Raw genomic sequence first — 20,787 nt, forward strand, 5'->3', positions numbered from 1 at the left:
AGAGTTATAATGATGTATGCCGATGGCATCAGAGAGTGACCGGTGACCTTTGCCGGAGAGAGATTCTAGGAGACCTTTTCCTCGTGCAGCCAGATACACTCGTACACATAAACACTTTCCCTCGCCTGCTTACACATCCCCTCTGCCATATCTTAACACCGGCTCTATAACACCGACATGCACCACTGGCCCCATGAATGTTAATGTTGACGTTGCAGGATGGGGAGTACACACACACCATAGCACACACACAACCTACACCCTCTCTCTCTCTCTCTCTCTCTCTCTCTCTCTCACTCACTCTCGCTAGCAAGAAGACACGCAGCATACAAATTCTGTGGGGGCTTAAGAGATAATCTCAATGCATTTGTCCCTGATGGGGTGATGGGACGAGCCGGGGACTCTGGGTAGTGTGAGGGTCCTGGGTAAACCTCATCAGGAGAGATGGGTCTCATCGTTTCCCTCTGATCTTGAGGATCTCTCCTCAGCCCTCTGCTTCTCCTGGTTCTGTTTGGATCAGATGGTATGTATGCGTTGTGTGACGGCCGCTACGTGCTGTAATCCTGAACGCTGGTGGTGCATTTCTAACAGGGATTTGGGATTAAGGATGGTCCTGTTAGCCTGGTCTCAGCCCTGGCCCTCTGGGACATTAGCACCTCAGTCTCAGGACCGTTCATGTGTGCTTTTGTCGTCTCTGCATTAAATAGGGCCACAGTTTATCTATTAGGATTTGTGGCCTTTAGTCGTGGATGAACAGATTGAGTTCTTCATGCCACTTGTATATAGATTCTCTTCTCTTGTTTAATACCAGTTTTGTTTTCCAATTTCACAATTTTGTTGCCTTGAAACAAAAATCAAAGTGATGAGAACAAATTTACAGCTCAAATAATACACATTCTTATCAGTATAATTATAAAGCTTCACATTTCTGCTTTTAATCCTCAATGAGTTAATATCTCATTGAGGATTAAACAAAACATTTTACTTTTTAAAATGACATTTTCTGAATTGATAAATGCAGTGATTTATTCAACCTATTTTCTTCTATTTGTGTTCAGGTCTGAGCTGTTTCGTTCCCTGTTTGCAAATGGTCCAGCACACTGAAACATCTGTCTCAACACGCTTAAACCCCAGTGTGTGTCTGTACTGCAGTTCTCACACGCTTCTGCTGCTGGTGAAATCCTTCCGGGACCTCAGACTTTTTTTTTTCCTGTAAATGAAACTTAACATTTCTTTTTATTTGTAAAATGACACATTTTAGTGCCCTTAAATTAAAAATACCATTTTGTCAACAAATGTGTTTTGTCAATGTCTTCATTGATGCCTTAATTTTACACTCAGTACATGATCACATACAGTAAAACCAATATACCCATGTTTTAATTTCCCTCTCTGGAAGCATTCTGTAATGTTTTCTGATCAGAGAATCCTAGGTTATCCACCTCAGGCTTTCACTATTGTGGCTGCCATCATTTTAATTGGGTATTGAATTGCTGTGATTCAATTTGGCCTTTGTCATTGTTGGTAGGTAGTATGAGAATAGACCTCTGAAACCCACACAGAGGGGACCAGATGAGAGAATGATTGCTGAATTGATAAATCAATGGAAGTGTGTTCCCTCAATGGAATTTTCATTTGATTTCTCTCAAGACCGAAGTATAGCATGAAGGCAAGCACTGATTATTTCTTGTTAGAAACATGCAGTCACTGAACATTCAGGATTTCATCTTAGGCCACACTCATTTGCATACTTCTAATATGTAATTTTCCACCCTCTTTGATCCTTAGTATTTAACATCTGGATATTTAAAACAACTATTTTTGTTACTGTATATTTGACTTCTATACATAACCCATCATGAATAGCTAGCCTTTTGCTTGTAAATGAGTAACAATGCCTATGTCCCACATTACATTGTGATTAGTTGTCAAAAGATGTTCTCAAATGTAACAAACTGGGGAGCCCAAACTCTGGTTTGAGTCAAATTCGCTTGTAGATCCTTCAGGGTATTTCAGAGAGGAGGGGGTGCCTAACTCATGTCAACTAACCACTGGTGTACTTCAGGGTTCGGTGCTTGGCCCTTTTGTTTTTACACACATCACAGACTTGTCATTCAAGCACATGGACGTCCCTGCTAAGCAAGTGACAAACAGCTCTATTTATCATGCCAGCACAGCTCTCAGCTTGTCTAGTGGGCATCTTGGTCTGGATAAACACACCACTTCAACCAGAAAGTATGTACTATAAACCTGAAAATCCTATTTTTCATGATATGACCCTGTACAATCAAGCAAGAAAGAGCCTCTACAGTACATGTAAGATAATTCGATTTTATTCAGTTAATATTTAGAGGCAATCACAGTTTGCCACAGTAAACAGGAAATTCTCCATTTTGAACACGGAGAGACAGCTTCAGATCACTTCAGTAACCTTTAACAATGCTTACAGATACATGAGACAATTCATCACCCATTTGGGTCACAGCATGTCAGCAAACTTGACACGATTTTCACCATTCATTGAGTCAAGCAGTAGTGGCAGCTTGAGGTTTTCCGGTAGTAGCTACAACCTTCATGTCAATGATACACCGAGGATACAACAGAGCATCTTTAGATCATGTATAATACTCTATTCACCTCTCTCAAGTATCATTTGCCCCCTCCATTGCTTGCTTTTAGTACATTTCTACACTACACTACTGGTAAGTCTTTTCAGAATATGTATATGGTAACAATCAAATTCAACTAACCTAAACGTTTGTTGAATGTTCTACAGTTACGCACTTGCAGTATAATGTTGTTTTTAGAGATGATTGTTTAATAAGTTATTAATATATTCTCATGACATTTTATCTATGCTAAAAAAAAATAACAGCATACAAGTACAACACCAGTGGATTGACATTTTTAAAAAAAAAAAATATTTTTTTTGGTTAAACGAATGAAACAAGCACAGTCAAAATGATGTGGTCATATGGCTCAATGGACCATCCTGCATGTGTAGAATAATACTGCCCCTAAACTGCAATTTATACGACAACAGCTACATCACACCCATTATAACCAGCGAAGCAGGAGTGATCTAGTCACATGGCTCGTTCTTAGAGTGGACCGGTGTTATAACCTGACTGTTGTAGTAGAAAGTTGATTATGTAATTGCAAACGTTCTCTCTTGCAAAGTAATCTACTGCCTTTTAAACAAAGTAAAAAAAAAAAAAAAAAAAGTGAAATCCTCTAACAGTTTTGGGAAGCTTGTTTCTATAATTGGTCTCCGTTCATCTAAGTTTCAAAGTGCACTTGACTAGACTGCAAAACTATAAATGTCAACACTAGTACTTTCTCTTTTTTTTACTTTAGTGTTTCTGAAGGTGCGCATTTATGTGCATTGATAAGTACTAACACAGAGTATCTTCGCTGTAACTCTTATTTCAGATTCATAGCCAACAATGTGAAGTCACGGCACTGCCATGTTGGCTCCTCTTGTTCCAATTTTCAGTAACATCAGGCCTCTGAGATGATTGACAGGGCTCTTACGAGGATGCAGGGGCGTCCATGGTGGACAGGATACGGACCACCTCGGCACGCTGCGTGGGGGAAATGTGCTGGGTCATATGAACAATCGAGTCCATGGCCACTTCTGGGTTAGCTTGAACCAGGCTAAGAAACAAGAAACAAAACAAAAAAAAGTGTTAATTTAAAAACACAAGACATGAATTTAACAGTGAATAAATACAGGTGTAAAAATGCATTGCATTGCAAAATTCAATGCAGTGATTTAATAAAATGAATCGACCATTTCTTTTCCAAAATTCAATTATATTGGCATATAAATAGTTATTTTAGTAAGCAAACAATTGTAGTAAGCATCCATAAAATCCAGTTCCCCAATCTACTTCTGGTGTGGAGGCATTGGTCTCTTTAAGTCTCATCCACTTGCATTTGTATCAGCTTTTTTTTTAACCGAATTATGAATCGTGCAAAAACTTTAATCAAATTGTGACCAAATTTCAGATTTACATCATACAATTTAGTAAAGAATTGGAATTGCACTTGAACTGTTGTCAGTGCAAATACATACTATATATATATATATATATATATATGATCATCAACATTAAACGGCGTATAAATCAAAACTACCTAATGTTACTAAATGAAAAGTAGACTCAGGATGAGCTACAGGACTGTTCAAGCATTAGGGGTGTTGATGGACTCGGTTTACTCCATCTATGTTTTGGTCATTGTTCTGAATCCGATCCAGATGTAGTCTGACAAAAACATGACTTTCTCAGCTTTTTGCTCAAAATGTTGCTTTTTTATGAAACCACATTCAAGTGTTGATAAAAAAGAAAAGAAAAAAGAAGCTAGAATAAAACTTTTTTTTTTATATATATATATATATATTGCATGTTCAGATATTCATACAACAAAATATTCTGGGGGCCATACAATTTTGGTGAAAATGGTAAAAAAAAGGCTGGCGGTGGCTGGGAACTAAAAAAAAAAAAAAGGCTGGCGAGGAGAGTTAATCACAGCAAATTTTTTTTGTACAATGACCAATAAAGTACATTTCCCCGGTGTCTCTCATATCAGTTGTTTCTTCTCACATAAACACATGGACAAGAAATACTAATATTGGAAATTATTTAAAACTTCTGGAATCTTGATATATATATATATATATTCCATTCTATTCCATATATATGTGTGTATGTATATATGTATATGTATGTATATATACATACACACACACATTAAGGCTGGTGTCTGGATGTTACCTGCGGATTTGTTTGAGGATATGATCTCTGCGGATATATTTGATATTCTCATCGATGACAGATCTGGCACCCTCTTCCTCTGCCAGCTGCCTCTCCAACCATTCCACAACATCCTCATTACTGTCCCACAGATATGCCTAAGAGTGACACACACAAAAAGAATACATAAACATAAAGAAACAAAAGAACAAAAGTAAAAAGTTCTAAACACGTTAAGCTCGCTTGAAACATCTTGCCAAACAAACTTTGACAATGTTTCTATTTGAAAACCAAATCACAATCCTAATCAACGGCTCTTCGTTTAGGCTTAGACTGATAACATCAGGCTGATCTAAAAACAAAGCTGGACTTGTGCTTGTGAAGATTTGTCGAGGCATTAATGGGCTTCCGTGCTTCTAAAAACCGCAAGCACTTGTAGTCGGCAAGAACATTTAATGCCCCATATTAATCATTTTTAATCCGTTTGCTTTTAATTAAGAAACAGCGTGTTGCTCTGCTATCTGCGCGTGGCAGGGTGGAGATTAATTGTAGCTTAAGATAGCTCGCTCAGATTGGGCTAATGTATTAGCGGTCCAGACACCGTCTTCTGCAGATCCTTTAACCTGCCCTGGGGACTTGGCTCTGCTCCAGGACCTGGTGTGGCGACTCTTCGGAGGCCTTGTCGGAGCTCGGGAGAGCTCATCCATTCCGATCATTTCTAATCGTCATATATTCCCTGGTCCACAATCCACTTCAGTAGAAGAAAGACTTCATTTTACAATCGCTAAGACACATTTCTCAATACTTTGGTCACATTTTCCAAACTCTTCACAAGATTTTTGTTGGCGATCTGGAGAGGAGATTTGTTAGTGCAGTAAGCGATTTAAAGGTGCAGTCTGTAAGAATGACAGCTAGAGTTCGAAATTCAAAATATCGGAGATCTTTGTTTCCCCAGTCCCCTCCTCCCCAGACTCGACGGCAGTGGCGGTTCTACACTGAATTACACCCTGGGCGAGACCCCTTTCGAGCGCCCCCCCCCCCTAAATAATATTTCTTACCCCATTGGCATATAATGTTTTAAAAAGCAAAAGCAAAAACTCAATTTTTATTTATTTCTCCAGAAAACAAGATTTAATATCTTATGTAATTTTACTATTTTAGTAAAATAACGTTATGCATCTTTATTTAAGAAATTTTTGATATTTGGACTGGAAACAAGACAAAAATACTAAGTAAGAAAAGCATTTTTGCAGTGTAATAACTGAACTTGCAACAGTTTTGTTGCAAAGAACAATATTATGGTGAAATTAGATCTCGTGTTTGAGTTAAAACCGAATTATTGTTAAGCATAGCAAGAATCATAGCAAAAAGGCTAACAAATAAGAGTTATACCCACCAATATTGCCCCTTCATTCATGACATGGATACCGTAATCATACAGAGAAAACATAGTTGCATACCTTTATCTTTCGCTCGTTTCTAAATTGGGCACCTGATGGCTTTGACCTTTCTTGTCAATCTCTTATTTGGCACTCGACATTGACAATCAACAGATCCCCTGATCCCCCCATAACTGTCACTCACGAGTCACGACCAGAAGTGAAGACTAAACCAATTCACCTTGGTGGTGGTGACCAAGTAATCGTTTTGTATCACCTATTTTTATTAGCCATTCAGACCATTCAGAAAAACAAAACTGTGCAGGAAATATAGAGGCCTGTATTTATAGAATGAAATGTGCGTTATTTGGAAGAAAGTCGAGGTGTGACTGACTTCGATAACTATATGGATCCCCCCCCCTTGTCCGTTCCATTTGGGAGAGACCCAGAGGTGAACTGTCATCCGCGCCCGCGCCTCCGCGCCCCCACTCCTTTCCCCTTCTCAAACAAACAGCTTCTGTGCACGGTATCTTCTCAGCAATTTTGCCAATTCCCCACACAGTGAAATGAATAGAAAACCGCTTCGCGGCGCAGATTTTTTTTTTCTGCTCGTGCCGGCGGTGCCGCCCCCCCAAAAATGCCGCCCCGGGCGATTGCCCGGTTCGCCCGTGCCTAAAACCGCTACTGCTCGACGGTCACGCGGGTTGTTTGAGGACACGCAACAGGAACGAGCGCAGTTGACAATGAAAGCCGAGGAGACTTGCTCACAGTAAGTTAATGAGTTGATTTATCCGCGTTTTAATATGCTCTGTCATAGAGGTTTTTAGATGGATATCAAGGCTTTTAAGGTTGTGTGTAATCTGCAATCTCTGACCCAGTCTGTTTGCTGGCTGCAATACGCTGCGTTTCCTGCCAACTGGCATCCCGAGGTGTCGAAATACTATTGGGAGAACTGGCAGTGAGGGAGATCACACAGACCAAAACAAAAACCGAATGACAACACAAAACGCACATTTCAGATTTCAGAACATTTCATAACACGCACAAGTGTTTTTCAGAGAAACGAGTATGTTAATTTACCATGTTTCCTAAATATCTGTAAGGTATTTTTATGCTTTAGTAGAGTGAAAAAGTTACATACAGCACCTTTAAGAGAGAGTGAGCAAGCAGGACATTACTTCGGTCAGAGGAATATAATTGGAGGAAGGGTTACGATCAGGCAAGAGCTAGAACCTGCTTTACAGTTTTTTTTACAATTGCTAACAAGCGTTTACCAATACTTAAAGTGCTTTTTATAAACTCTTTAACACACCTACATCACACAACTGGCCAAATAGTTAATTTTCTGGCAAAAAACACATTTTGTTAAATAAAACCAAACTCTACATTTTAAAATGCTAAAAAAAAAACATACACTTTCTACATACACTAACTCTTATCACAGCAAACCAGACTCAAAATTGAATCAATCTGTCAAAACACTAGCACTAGTTTTCTATCCAACATGAATATAGTCAATCATAGCACAATGACTGTCCAAATACTAACAATTGATGGCATTATGAAAATCTATCTACTAACTATCTAAAAGTGAATGAGGCATTACTTTATAGAATGTACAGTCGGAAAAAAGAATTGCTCAAAAAAAATTAACAATTGCTCAGGGCAGCCACTGGACAAATGGGTTCAGTTGACTCATTGATCAACAACAAATACAACATACATGACCTTTGGTTACTATGCAAGCTTTTTTATGCCACAGAAGAAATAAGTATCTCTCTAGATTTTTTTTTTTCCTTTTGCAATTGCGAGTTTACATCTCACAATTCTGACTTTATTTTTCTTATAATTGTGAGATATAAACTAGGAATTGAGAAGGAAAAAAGCCAGACTTGTGAGATAAAAAGGTCAAAATGATTTTTTTCAGACATAAGCTTTCATAGGTTGCACAGTCCAGCACACATTCTTACTCCTCTCCCCTAACTCTTGGTGGGTTGATGTTGCATCAGTTCTCCCATCCAAGACTAATTTTTTCTAACCTTCTTCTCCCTTGTCCTGATCCAACTACTGCTCTCCCTCCATCAACAATTCCTCTCCCTCGCCCAGACATTATTTTTTTCTCACTGCTCCTCTGAGTTGTTCTGCATCCACATTGAACAAAACCAGTTCAAAGAGTCCCTTTTTTACGGTGTATGTCCAAGTAATGTAACATCTGACTACACCTCCGACTGAGATGGGATATTTCTCAATATTTCAGTGATCTGTTACCTAAAAATGCTTATCAGTTGTGTCAATATTTTTTATATATATTTTTTCAGTACTTTTGAGGTGCTGTTGCAGAAGTAGAGGCTTTATACTTTATAAAATTTAAGCTTTTCAGAAATGTGTAAATGTGACTACAGATTGGACAAAAGGATGTTAGCAATTGAAAAAAAAAAAAATGTAATACTGGAAAAGATTTCCAGCGCTAGAGAGATTTTAGAGAGCGGGAAGGCCTAAAAACAGACACTTAAGCTTATAAGATTTCAAAATGTGATAGACCACAAACATGGGGACAAAAAAAACTAGATTTAAGCAGTTTTGCTCCTATAGTGTGTGGTGTGCCATGATGTGACAAAGACAGCACACCACACACGAACAGATTTTCAACCAGAGTCTCGACTGTGAACACAGGAAATCTCGCAAAATCTCGCGAAACTTCAGAATAAGCATGGCGGATGATATGCAGGAAGAAATTGCGATGATAGTGTTTGGAATGATTTTCACAGAAAATTCACGTGAAAAAAACCATTGTACCCAACATTATATATAACCTTTTATACAGAAATATATTCATTCTTTATGGTCTTTATTTATTCTTTATTGGATTTATTGTCTCTTTAGAAAAAGTTATTTAATCCCTCTATAGAACCTCACTGAGCCCTTAACACTCAGCTTCCTGCAAGTGTGTGTGTGAGAATGATCGTGTCTTCCATCATCTCGCTTTCTGATTGGATGTTGTTTTGTTTCACGTGATAATCTCCAGAACGTGCGTGCGTTTGTCCTCGGAGTTCCCCCCACACGTCAGGATTTCTGATCGTAAATATTAAACGTTGAATATTTACGACGTTCTCCCGAGCAGGTTCGGACACTCTTAACACACCTCACACCAAGGGAAAATCTGATAAGATAATCTGTTAAACCATCAAGATAATCGGGACATAGCTAGGATTGTCGGAAGGGGGGAAAATCGGCCCAAAATCAGCCCGATTATCTTTTGGTGTGTACCCAGCATTAGGTTGCTTTGTTTCTGCTCGATATGCGAATAACTTTTTTTAAAAATATATATTTATTGTATTACAGAACCAAGATATGCTGTTATATGTATGCTGAATATCTCAGCTGATTCAACAGCTGTCTCCATACTGGCGTAATGAATCCAATATTCAAGCTAAAGAAACTGGATTAATATTTGAATGCTACCAATCCCGATCTGAATTCTGACTTGTGATTCCGTCTGAATCATAATCACACTGTTTGTTCGTTGGCCAGAGGAGAACTGGTTTCCCCCAAGGTTTTTTTTTCTCCATTCTGTCAGCTGATGGAGTTTGGGTTCATTGTCAATGTTGCCTCTGGCTTGCTTAGTTGGGGACACATAGGCCCGGTTTCACAGACAGGGCTTAGACTAAGCCAGGATTAGACCATAGATCAATTAGGACATTTAAGTAATTTTTATAAACATGCTTAGAAAAAAACATTACCGATGTGCATCTTAAAACTAAAAAGGCACTGATATATTTTTAAGATCAGTCAGTGCAAGTTTATTTCAGTGGAAACAGCTCAGACTTACATTTTAGTCTAGGACTAGTCTTAAGCCCTGTCTGTGAAACCAGGGGTTAATATTCAACAATATTATTGATCTGACTGTACAGATGCGGTTGTATGAAAACTAAACATAGCTGTATAATCACATCATTTTTTGCAGAACTGCTTTATAGATGAATTGAACTAATTTAACAATTAATGATCTGAATCAACACTGAACTGACTTCAGCTGAACAGCCAAAATGCATCATTTTCCTGTTATCACTGTAAAGCTGCTTTGAAACTATATGTATTGTATTGTAAAGCGCTATATAAATAAAGGTGACTTGAATTGACAGATTCTTCCATACTTGCACGAGCTGTCCGATGCGCCAGGATTATGTGGTTGCCCGTGTTGCATAACATGTTCACCATCATGGGAGCGGAGCACTGAAGCAAGGGGTGTGTTTGTTTGGGTGTGTATTTCAAATATCAACAGTGTTTCTCAGAAATCGCTTACTGCACCTTTAAAGCAATAGTATTTTTTTTATTTGTGACATACTTTCACAGCTCCCTCTGCCTCCACGAACCAGCGCCGGAGCATTGCCTGAACCTGCCCGTCCGTCAGCTCGCTGTTAGCACACTGGATCTTCCTCTTAACCGCGTCTTCCAGCAATAATCGCCGCAAGCGCCAGTAGAAGAACAGCCGAGATGTCGGCCACTCCAGGATGTCCTAAACACACAAGTCTTATTTGATTTGAGCTTTTGATTATTCTACTATGGAGAACTATGAATTCAAAATCAAAGGTTCCAACAGAAAGTGAAAAAAGCATGAAAAAGCAGAGCAGACTAGTATGAGCTATAATAGAAGTACTGACAGTGATGACTCCTTTCTCCTGCATGCGGCCCGGTGTGTCATGAAGGTCGGCGAACTGCACAGCTACTTGATGATATATGGGCAGCAGAAACTCCTCTCTCTCTTTCAGTTTACTCTCCAGCTCTTTACGTTCGGACACATTCAACTCCGGGGTTCCTGAAACCACACATACAGCAAATTTATGTAGAATGTATGAAAAATGAGTAGCTTAAAAATGGGGACAGAGCAATACATTAGTCGGGCTGATATGTAGCCGTTTCAGAAGACAACTGCCCACCTGAAATATTTCTATAACTTTTGAGGCAACTTTTTTTCAGATGTGAGCATGAAAGTTCAAGATATCAACTGCCATTAAATTACTGTTTTGATTTAATAATCATTTTTTGTGTTTATAAAAATAGTTATTACAATGGATTTATTTTTGACTAGATTTGGCATCGCCTAAAACAACTGAATAGCAATTTTGCTGTTAAAGGAATAGTTCACTTTAAAATGAAAATTCTGTCATCATATACTCACCCTCATGTTGTTTCAAACTTGTATGAATTTCTTTCTTCTGCTGAACAGAAAGGAAGATATTTAGAAGTCAGTAACCAGACAGTTTTTGGGTCCCATTGACTTCCATAGTATATTTTTTTCCTACAATGGAAGTCAATGGGACCCAGAAACTGCCTGGTTACTGACATTCTTCTAAATATCTTCCTTTCTGTTCAGCAGAAGAAAGAAATTCATACAGGTTTGAAACAACATGAGGGTGAGTATATGATGACAGAATTTTCATTTTAAAGTGAACTATTCCTTTAAGGGTAATAATCTTTTTGCCTATCTTGTCAGCAAAATGAAAAGTAATTTCAGAGGTGGAGCGAGTAGCGTTTTTATTGTTAACTAAAACTATTTAAACCAATTTCCGTCAACTGAAATAAAATAAAATATAAATATTAGATTAACTTTCAATGTTTAAGTACTAAAATGACTAAAACTAAAATAAAAATTAAGCTTAATAAATATATTTAAAATATAAACAGATACACTCAAAAACTAATACAAATTTAGGCACATAGCAAAAATACTAAAACTTAAATAAAAAAAACTTAAAATATAAAAATAAAATCTAATTCAAAATATTAATAAATGCTATAATATATAATGATACTAAAATAACACTGGGAACAAGTTATTACATTTTGACGAAACATCACAATTTTATATTTTATTTAGAGTAATATGCACTGATGAATAGTAAAAGAAAAAAAAAGAAAGTATATTAAGAAAGTAAGTCCATTTTGATTTTATGTCGGCTTTGAGGTGCGGTAAGCGTTTTCTGAGAAACGCTGTTGATCGGACCGAGCACCAAAACACACTTGTAGCCAATCAGCACTAAGGGGCGTATACACTCATTATGGGGGAGGTGCCTGTGTTGCATGATGCGTTTGTGAATTTAGGGGTGGAGCTATCAAGATAGCGGTGTGATCCTTTTGGGTAGGGGCGTGTTTGTTTTAGTGATTTCGAATATCAACAGCGCTTCTCGCTTACTGCAACTTTAAGCACACTGGCACAATTCTACTGTTCAGGCATCTGTGTGTTGACCCCTTGTTCTACACAAGAAAATTAGCAAGAATGATCACACAGCGACAGTGCGGCCCAACCGAGGAGCTCTCCAGGATCTCCCATCACCCTGTGGCTGTTTGAGAGAGATCGATCACATCAGAGGCAATCATTCAGCATGGCTGCATGTGACACAGTCCTCTTTAGTGACTGCTGAGGGGGTAATCGATCGAAGGAGGTACAGAACAGCAGCGGGGTCTGATTGATCTGAGACCCCTGTGATTGACACGTCTCCTCAGGGAGGAGAGAGAGAGAGATAGAGAGGGTCGGCGCAATCAGCAGAACACAGCGATGATGTGCTTTAATACAACACTCATACATGCCCAATAATACAAAATACGATTTCAGAGGAGAGAGAGAGCACTGTGAACAACTTACCTAGTCTTTCTGCAAGCCCCATGTACACAGGGTCCACCCGTCTCATGGTCTTCACCAGGTCTTTTTTACGGAACTTGATCTCCACCGTGCCTTCAGGCTCCAGGACACCACCACTGCGGAACACACACACTGATGAATCAGCTCACTCCGGCCATTACAATGCATCTGTTTGAAACACTGGTACAATGCTACTCTCGCATCATCACTCAAATTGGCCGGCTAGTAAGGTCTGTTGTCAAAAATATCGATATTTCGATATGTATCGATGCTGAAATATCTGAAATATTTACTTCCAAATTGTATTCAGAGGCTGTTCGAAATAAGAGGAAGTCATTGTAAACTAAGAAGAATGTATACGTTTAAAAAAGTAAGGGCAAGAACTAATACAATAAATAGATGTATATCTGTTAAAGGGGTAAACCTATGGAACAATTGTGATAAGGATTTAAAATTGTGTACTTCACTCTGTTAATTCAAAAAATGTTTAAAAACAAGGTGATAAATAATTACATAACTCAATATGAATAATTTGTGTATGTCATAAACTATTGTAATAAAATCTGATAAGTGTACCTTTGTAATAATTTATGTAAATTTTGGAAATTGTCTTATGTAACCGTTTGTTTATTTTATACGAATCCAGAGAGGAAAGTGACGCTCATTAAATAATTATGTATAAAAGGCATAATAAGCATAGGCTTCAGCCTACACCTTTTTCGGTTATGATGTATATTTTTTCTTTACTATGAATAATTATCTGTGAGGGCCGAAATACATTTTTGTTGAATCTTCTCTACAACGGCGAATTGACACCCACCTCCTGTCGCTCACTCGTCTCGTCTTGTTCCGGTTGAATAGTGCTTGTATTGCGCATAATTTTATTCGCGCTCATGCAACACTGATCTATGTAAGTGGCGCTTTCATAAAACCGCCTCTCAAACAGATCGCGAGTACCAAATTGGCTTCTTTTTGGTGGCTTATTGCGCTTAAACGGTCAAATACAAAGACAAATTATGTCAAAATGCTCATCTTGCAGAGTATTCAGGTAAATACAGTCAGTTTTGAAACGTAAATAGTTGTGTCACAGTAAATTGGATCCGTGAATAAGCTCTTAAAGTGACAGCAGCCTAATAAACCTGCTGGAGTCTGTTATGTTAATTAAAGAACAAAAGAGAAAATCATTCGCTGCTCTTGACTGAATAACTTTTGGAACTTTAATTGTAAGCATTAATCTGTGTTTCATTTTTACAATGAAAACTATCCAGTGTTATTTTACATTTGATTTAATTTCTGTAGTATTTCTTACCTGAATACTACTGTTAGACCCACCTGAAAAACTTAAAGCCATGTTTATTTCATTTTTCTCTTTATTCTATTGTATTTATTCATGATACCATTTGCAATTTGATTATTTGTTCATATTTTATTACTGTTTGCTGTCTATTACTGTCATGTTTTTGTAAATGTAGTTTAAGGATTCAAACAAAGCCTCCCCGTGCTGCGAGTAAGATATTACAACAAAATTACAGCAGTAAAAATATGTCTGTGTATACGGCAGTTTTCCCCATAGTATCAAAAATGGTATTGAAAATATCGATTTTTATCAAGGTATTGTATTGAAGTTGGAAATTCCAGTCTCATAACAACACTTGTCTGACCATTTCATTTTATTATTATTTTTATTTATTCATTTTTTGGTGTGTGTGTTCTGTTTTCTGTTTTAACGCAGTATTTACTGTTATGTTTACGTAAAATGTAAAAAAGGTGCAATGCACATTGACAAAAAATTTAATAAAATAAAAATAAAAGCATTTGTTCCACATCCTAATTCTTACCGGCTGTCCTTGTCCGCATACATCTCCATGTGGCGAGGGTTGATGGTGGGGTCTATGACGACCCATGATCCTCCCCGGAGCTCCGCCTGTGGTGGGATGTACACCAGCACTGGTTGTCTGTACTCTCTCAGCCCGTCCACTATATATGCTCCAAACTTTAGTACCTGGTCATACATGTCTAAAGACAGGAGAGGTGTTAGCAGAGACCATCACAGATCACTAAAGCACATACCAGTTCTCTTCCCATATCACTGACCTTTCATCCCTCCAGAGAAGCCTCTCCAGTTGGCGAACACTATGAGCGGAAGCCCCTCTCTGTTGAAGTCTTTAATGGCCTGTGCAGTCTTAAAAGCAGAGTCCGGGAACCAAACTTGCCCTGCTTGCTGAATGATCTATAGGAAACAGCACAAAACACTGGTCATCTTTCTGACAGAAATCATGTGACTGAGGCTATGTTGACACTGCCAGATTATCAGATTATTTGTGTATCCAAGTGGAACCTGGTCTAAATGATTGACTGTCCACACTATGTATCGCAACTATGCAGATCCGGTGTGGGTGTCCTGTGGCGCTCTTTCATTTGCCAGATAATCTGTATTGGTTTCTATGGCAATGACGTCGCGTTGGTAGGCATATGCCAAAAAACAACAACAGCAATGTGGAGGGGTTTGCAATAGAGATGTTATCTTATTTACAACATGACAATGTGTTGCTGCTGTGCTGGATACCGGCGTCTTCTGAGGCAGTAGCAGACACGCAGGAGGCTGGTGTGCGTGGCTTTATTCCGTGATTTTATCTCCGCTGGTCTCAAAACATGTCTCCATTTACAAGCTGTTGTAATTTTCAGCTCGACAGGCACTTTGCAGCAACACAACCTTGTTTATGCAGCGACTTTCAGCTTATTTCCTATAACAACGTCTGACATGTGGCGTGAGAAAGTTACATAAACCACGCAAAAACCAATCAGAGCGGTCAGACTGAAGCTGATTTCCAGAAAAGCGATTTGAATAGGATTTCAAACCACATGTGACTGTAGCTCAAAAAAGATTTGTAAAAATCGTATTTGACTGACAGTCTGAACAAGGCTTGAGAGTCTGGAAGTGTTTCTAAGTGGTCACCTTGGCTTCCGAGTCCAGATTAGCTGGGTCTGCTGGGATTGACAGCTCCACCGATCGGGTTTCCACCGCAACTACTCCAGTCGGGATCCCGCCCAACCTGCAATTAAGAGAGACTAATTGTTACAAAGGAACAAAACAAAACAAACACACAACAATAACAAAAATAAAATTTGGATTTTTTAAATTTGATCTAATTTTCGGAAAGACTTTTTTTTTTTAAGTGTCATTATCTTGTAATGTTTATGATACATATTCAGCTGGAACTGGGTGAAGGATAAGATAAATTACATCACAATATTCTTGAAACATGTTTAGTTCAATTCTATAAATATTTATATAAAATTTCTGTCTTACACACAAATGAAAATGTAAACAACGAAAGTAAGGCTTTCAAACTAAATATTTTATAAATATATAGCATTTTTTTAACTAGTTTTTGTACTGACATTTCTTAATTTATTAGTGATTCATTTCAAATTAATAACATTAAAGGTTCCAATGATGTATAAAATACTGTATAATATTTAAGTTTAAAGTTTTAAAAAACAACAGAGCAAATAAAAAAAAAGCTTTTCATGCAGACGAAAAAAAAAAAATCAATGCCTGTATTGTGTTAGACAACTAAAGGAGAATTGAGTAGAAGACTGATGAAAAACTAATGTTCCCCACAGGAGCTTTCAAAGTGCATTTATCAGAGCAGGACCTTTCCAATTGACAAACGCTGCCCTTTAGGCACTGAGGTCAGAGGTCAACACAAGTTCACTGAGGAGTGTAAAGGCTCAGATTGTATGGTTAATCATTAGAAAAATCACTATTTGCAAATGTATGTCATTGCATGTGGCATTAATTTTTAAGAAAGAGAACATAAGCACACTTTTCAAGAAAACATATTTTTTTAAAAGGTCAGTTCTGAGAGCTCTACAGTAGCATCATTTGTTATACAAAATATCAAACCAAGTGGCATCTGCAATGACATTCATACAATTTTAAGATTTGCATAAGAGTCCAAATACTTTTGGGGCCGCTGTATTGATAATTGCTGCTTACCTAGCCCGTCCTACGATTACACTCTGTGCCCACGGGTGCATGATCTCCAGAAAAGAGCCATGGTCGAAGAACCCGCTCACCCACGCACCCTTAGTGTCTGTATGGAAGGAGAGAGACCATCAGAGCTGCATTAGCACCCAATCTTAACCGAGGGGAAGCTGCTGCAGGAAGAGGTTACCGTTCAATTACACTGAGACCCGTCTCAGCACTGAGACAAAGATTCTTCTCCCTGCCACCCACTCTCGATATCTCCCCACCTCACTGTGGTAATTACAGTGATGTGTAATCTGTCTCGCCAATAAAAAACACTCCATATATCCCAGAGTGTCTTATCTCTGAGAGGAGAGACCTAGTGCTGTGCCTCAAACATAAACCCTCAGACCACAGCCATCCATTACTGGATACTTCCCCCAACTAACACCACATCCCTCAACACAGTTAATACACAAAACTCAAGATATCGCTGTAGGAAGCATCAACAAATCCTACGTTCTGAGTTCAACAGAAGTTTGACAGTATAATATCACTGACACAGAAACTGAATGACTTTCTATTTTATAATTTCCTGTTTATTCTACATTTTCTGCATACTGGTCACATGATACGTTGGTAATGTATAACCAGACCTGTGGTAACTGGCACCGTGGCACAGATGCTGTCAATATAGCTGTACTTGTATTGAATTACGGTTCTAGCATCCACTCACTCAGACTGGGACGTCCCGCTAGCATCCAGCGTGGGTCATAAGGTGCCTTGGTAGGAATGAACTCCACTAGCCGATCAATGGGATCTTTAGCAGAGAGCATTGGAACAGGACTGGACATATTCTGAAGGAAAATAGCACCGTTAGACTCAAAATCACATTCTCCGGGTTACATGTCACAGTGTTTTCTGCGTACCTTCGGCATGTAGGACAGCCAGTGAAGTAACGTAAACACTCCCTCAAAATCATCGCACACAGTGGTGTGCGTGACTCCATTATTGTGCATGATCTGTACTCCACCTAGCTGGTTATTGGAGGTGTACACCTCTCGACCCAGAACCTGTAGAGAAAGAGCAAAAAGGTGAATGAGTAAATGGTTGGCTGCCATACAAAGTACTGGAGTCACAAAAACTGGAGAGCTCAGCTCACACAAAAGTCACTTTCAAACCTAATACTCAACCATTTTAAGGCCGTTAGTGCAAATATATCCCCAAGATATCCTCAAGAACTTCATATTATGCTTTGGTTGCAGAGTTTTGTCCGTGAAAGTCAGCACACGAGTTAAGGCCCCAATATATTTTTGGCAAAGTTCTTCTACATTTATTCACTCAGGGGCAAAGTTTGAAGAAGCTGCGCAACAGTGTTCTGTTTGCGAACATTTCACCTCCAGTCACGTTGCTGGGAATGAGGAACAAGTGAATAAATGAAAAGAAAACCTGAAAAGATTTCCATATCAAAGATGGAGTCCTAGAGCACACGCACCTATTAAACAATCCTCACGAACCGATGGCAATTCGAAAGTGATTAACAGCCGGCGTTAACTTTTCCAGAAAGTCTGCACTGATGATCTGTTTAGAAACACTGAAACGAAGACCTTTGTTTTGGACAGATTTTGTTCAAAATTTCTTTACAACCATGCGTTCTTCATTTCGTTTGAAGTACATTGAGGTCTTGAGTCTAAACAGCTTTTTAAGAAATTTCTTCAGTGTTGTCTGTAGAACTAATGTAGACTGATATGCCATCATGTGAATTAGCAATAACTTGGTTCCACACCAGTCTAATTTTGTGGAACTATCAATTTCATATTAACCCTTGCCCTTAAACATCACATAAAAAAAAATATGAACTGTGGAACTGTCTCTATGGATTCAAGAGTCAAACTATAGCGCTACCCCTGATGTCAAGTTGCCTGCAATTCAAGCATTGCAATGATGCTCAAAGTCCAAAGAACTTCAACTTTTGTCATAGGAATTGTTTGAAAGGTCAGAAAGGGTCATAATAAAATGGATGGTGACACCTTGGAAATAGACTGGTTGGGGGATTCTTGGCCAGAATAAACTACAATATGTTGATAATCAAAAAAGTAATGTCACTAACTCTTCTTTGTGCTTCTTACATGAGAAAGAACATCATAGAACTAGGAAGCAAGATGTGTGTATTGTGTGTTATGGCACAGTGCTAGCGGAGGTCCTGGGGCTGCGGATCAATGCCATCACACAGGCAGTCAGTCCAGTGCTGTAGGCTGAGGAGAGTCTGCTTTCCGCTCAATGCTGTCAGGGACCCGGGAAGAATGACGGTGTCATTGAGTGGTCAGTGCGGGAGAGTAAGGGGTTATTTGTGCCTCTGGGACTGCATCAATACTCAGATTTCTTCTTCCTCTCACCATTCATTCACACAATGCTTTCTGTAGAGGTAATGCAATTTTTCTGTGGTGTCACCATAAATATTGTAAACACTGTGAAGCATTTCTGCTTATTTTGAGCTCCTTGACAACTTCTGGTTCAATGAATGGCATGAGTTTGAAGCAGGACTACCGGTTTGGCTGAACAATGGTATATGGCGTGAATGTCCAATGTGTGTGTCTAGGAAACCTTTTTCACTGATTATTTGCAATTGTGTGTTTGGTGCCGCTAGTGGCACAGAAAATCACTGATTTTCAATAAAAACAAATTCTTCAACTTTACTTCTTTGTTAGGGTCAGTCTTGGTTTGGATCTTGAGTCCATGAGGTCTATAAGGTCCAGATCTGGAATGCAGGTAACTAGTTTTTGTCTGGCCCTTGACTTCAACTCCAAACTTGTATGTTTTTTATTGTGGCATACTTCCCTTTTGTTCCAGTGGTTAATAAAGACTGAACTCTTCCATACCTTCAACGGTGACAGAATCACTGAGGTTGGAACATCCACACAAAAACAACTCTGAGACTGATGTCTTCATAACAATCAGAATCACTTGCAGACCTGCCAGGCCCGAGACCTGTGATGCTCATCGCCGGCATTCATAAATGAGCAGATCATGGTTCTGATCTAACTAACACAGTAATAGGACTGTAAAGGACATACACAGATGAGAATATTTGGGGTGTTCCTGCGGTTCCAGAGAGGACAACCGGACACTGGACGTGACAAATCATGACCGTGCCTGAAATATCTGAATACCGTATTTCTGTTCAAACCAGTGAAAGGATATAGACATTCACAAACTGCTAATGGGAAATTATTCTGAATAAAAACTGTTTCTTGGTTCCCAACCCCAATCTGAACTGCTGCAGAGAGTGATGGTGGAAAGGCAGAGCGAGACAGGGATATCTGCAGCAGTAGAAGTGCTCAATTCTGTTCTCAGAGGAATATTATGGGAGTGCCTCCCCGGTCTCAGCCCCAGGCATCAGCCTATTTCTATGCAAATAACAACTTCACGCTTCTCTTTCTATTATTCCTGAAGGAGCTGCAGCATCATGACGGGAGACGGAGAGAGAGAGACATGCGGGGGGATGGCAATCACTGAGGGGTGAATTATACACCTAGAGTAACGCACACATATACGTTTGTTTTTCAATCATGGCAGGTGACTTTCCATTGACTTTCATTGTCTTTATACAGTGATATCAGTTTTCATTCTGAAAATTTATTTCTGATTTAATTTCTGTTCCCAATAAAGCACATGTGATGCTTTTTCTTCCTTTTTTAAAGCTTGAAATCACTAGACCCAAAATGCAGACAATTGCATGGTAAAAAAAAAAGACCAGTACACACTTAGTACATACAAATTTTCTCCTTTTGTGTCTTATGGAATAAAGTCGTGGGTTTGGAATGACATGAGGGGTGAATAAACGATGAAAGAATTTACATTTTTGGGTGAACTGTTCCTTTAACACAGGCTTGAACGCACAGCCGACCACAACCAATCCCTGTCACCAGTAAAATAAGAAACTGGCTGATTCATAAAAGTCATATTGTAATGCAGTCGTGGTAATTGCATGAATTAGGGATTCATTTATTTGGGTCATAGTTGATCGCACACCAGGCT

At 38.8% G+C, this 20,787-nt stretch overlaps 2 protein-coding genes across 2 annotated transcripts in view; one reads left to right on the forward strand and one right to left on the reverse strand.

Moving 5' to 3' along the window:
* aatf (apoptosis antagonizing transcription factor) overlaps positions 1–1,296 on the forward strand; it is a 16,190-nt gene extending 14,894 nt beyond the window's left edge. The window contains exon 12 of the mRNA XM_084113306.1: positions 1,059–1,296. Coding sequence (XP_083969432.1) covers positions 1,059–1,104 — 46 coding nt within the window. The 3' untranslated portion in view covers positions 1,105–1,296. The remainder of the gene's footprint in view (positions 1–1,058) is intronic.
* Positions 1,297–2,317: 1,021 nt separating this feature from the next.
* acaca (acetyl-CoA carboxylase alpha) overlaps positions 2,318–20,787 on the reverse strand; it is a 65,334-nt gene continuing 46,864 nt past the window's right edge. The window contains 11 exon segments of the mRNA XM_084115536.1: positions 2,318–3,657; positions 4,779–4,915; positions 10,482–10,652; positions 10,798–10,952; positions 12,780–12,892; positions 14,615–14,792; positions 14,871–15,006; positions 15,733–15,829; positions 16,780–16,876; positions 17,486–17,606; positions 17,679–17,822. Coding sequence (XP_083971662.1) covers positions 3,531–3,657; positions 4,779–4,915; positions 10,482–10,652; positions 10,798–10,952; positions 12,780–12,892; positions 14,615–14,792; positions 14,871–15,006; positions 15,733–15,829; positions 16,780–16,876; positions 17,486–17,606; positions 17,679–17,822 — 1,476 coding nt within the window. The 3' untranslated portion in view covers positions 2,318–3,530.

This window comes from Abramis brama (genome assembly GCF_963993115.1).
Source record: "Abramis brama genome assembly, chromosome: 5".
NCBI lineage: Eukaryota > Metazoa > Chordata > Actinopteri > Cypriniformes > Leuciscidae > Abramis > Abramis brama.